The sequence below is a fragment of the Impatiens glandulifera genome, chromosome 1 (assembly GCF_907164915.1).
Source record: "Impatiens glandulifera chromosome 1, dImpGla2.1, whole genome shotgun sequence".
NCBI classification, from domain to species: Eukaryota; Viridiplantae; Streptophyta; class Magnoliopsida; order Ericales; family Balsaminaceae; genus Impatiens; species Impatiens glandulifera.
In genome coordinates, this window is record NC_061862.1 from 137,658,336 (window position 1) to 137,660,155 (window position 1,820).

General features: G+C 34.3%; 1 protein-coding gene across 1 annotated transcript; it reads right to left on the reverse strand.

Moving 5' to 3' along the window:
- Positions 1-379: 379 nt before the first annotated feature.
- Positions 380-1,544, reverse strand: LOC124944848 (psbQ-like protein 3, chloroplastic). Its single transcript, XM_047485195.1, has 2 exons — positions 991-1,544; positions 380-899 (listed from the first exon to the last, which is right to left on the reverse strand). The coding sequence occupies exons 1-2, from the start codon at positions 1,303-1,305 to the stop codon at positions 477-479; spliced, it is 738 nt and encodes a 245-aa protein (XP_047341151.1). The 5' UTR covers positions 1,306-1,544; the 3' UTR covers positions 380-476.
- Between the last annotated feature and the right edge of the window lie 276 nt (positions 1,545-1,820).

Genomic DNA, 1,820 nt, shown 5'->3' on the forward strand with positions numbered 1-1,820 from the left:
AAGCCGGGTATTAAACGTGTAGATCTACTCCACATCTCCGGATCAACCCAAGCCAAAAAAATCACACCCTCGACCCTAGAATGTATATTTGGTATTTATTTATTTATTTTATAGAATTTCAAAACAACATAATTTTGCGTACAATTTATCAATTTAAACATTTTTGTGTTTTAAATTAAATAATTTTTTGAGTTACATGGTTTCAAAACCTCCAAATGTAATTTGAATGTATTAAAAATTGTGTGATGGGTGTAAATAGTTAGAAAAAAATAAATTTATAAATATAATAAATTAATTTAAAAAAATACTACAAAATAATGTAAGAAGCAAAAATTCTTTCATAATTCAAACCATATATAACACAATTCAAAATTTAAAACTCAAATAAATCTCTTAAAACTAAACTCACAATATCAAATCCCAAAAAATACTCAAATATCTATAAAACAATATAAATAAAAAATATTTTTTATTTTTCACAATATTCTAGACAAAATTTCATTAAGTGTCCTCACTATACTATCCATAAACATTTGTACTCCTTCAACATCATTATCCCTAGCGGCATATTCCAAATTTGTCACACCATTAAACAATACTGTATAAAGTCGTCGGAGCTCAGGCCGATCTTTTCCAGGCTTTCCCTGAATTATAGTATACAAATCCTGCTTTAGCACCGCCGCACTCTTCCGCATTGTTTTTTGTTTCTCTTTTCTTGTCTCCAAATTTGCCATCATTGCGAGATCCTTCACGCCCATAATTAGGTTATCCGCATCGGACTTTACCACGGCCTCCGCCTCTTCCGGGGTCTGATCTGGCACAGTCATTCTTAACTCGAAAGCTACAGAAGAACGACCCTCACTCGAAAGCGAAAAAAGCACCTTCATGAGAATCAAATAAATTATCAAATTTTATAAGCTAAGGATTACCTAATCAATCTTGAATTAAAAAAAATTCACAACATTTCAATCAAGGTTTAAATTCAGATATATTTTGATTTACCTTATTGGCTTTACTGATTCCGGCGTTGGCTGACGAGGTAGTGGTAACGACGGTGAAGAGTACGCCGGCAAGGCTGAGGAGTGCAGATCTTCTTCTTCTTCCATTATTATTAGCAATAGAGATGTTGGAATCAGAAACCCTAGTCTGTAATTGAGATCTGATTCCTGGGCATTTTACTATAGCTGTAGAGAGAGGGGATGGTGATATTAATGATGATGGAAGCGTGGGAGAGAGATTGGAGGTGGGTTCTGTTGACGAGACTGAATAATTGAAGGTGAGGATGTTGGAATTCATGGCCGCCATGAATGAAAGAAAAAAGATGCAGCTTTGCTATAGGTAGTGAAAATGAAGAAGGTTGTGGAGGGAAATATGGATAAAGGATGAGCTTCCTTCTTCACTACTATTGGCTGGATTATTTATGACGTGTACATTGATTTTTTTAAATTAAATTATTATACATAACTTTCTATAATTATTAATATATTTTTTTAAATATTATATATATATATATGATTGATAAAATTAAGGAAAGCAGGTTCACGAATTCGACGTGGCCTGCTATGTATCCTCACGTCCCGAAAGCGCTCATTTCGGATCTTGAAACCACTCATTTCGGGACTTGAAACGGCAATTTCGATAAAAAAAATAAAAATTTCCGAAATGGCCGTTTTGGGTCCCGAAACCGCTCATTTCGAGTCCCAAAACTACTCATTTCGGGTTCCGAAACGGTCATTTCGGGAAGAAAAAAAATTTGTTCTCAAAATAGCCGTTTCGGGACCTGAAATTACCGTTTCGGAACCCGAAATTACCGTTTTAGG

Coding starts and splice junctions, on each gene's coding strand:
- LOC124944848 (XM_047485195.1), bottom strand. CDS start 1,305: ATGGCGGCCATGAATTCCAACATCCTCACCTTCAATTATTCAGTCTCG. Junction 900..990: donor CCAATAAGGTAAATCAAAAT/ATATCTGAATTT, acceptor AATTTGATAATT/TATTTGATTCTCATGAAGGT.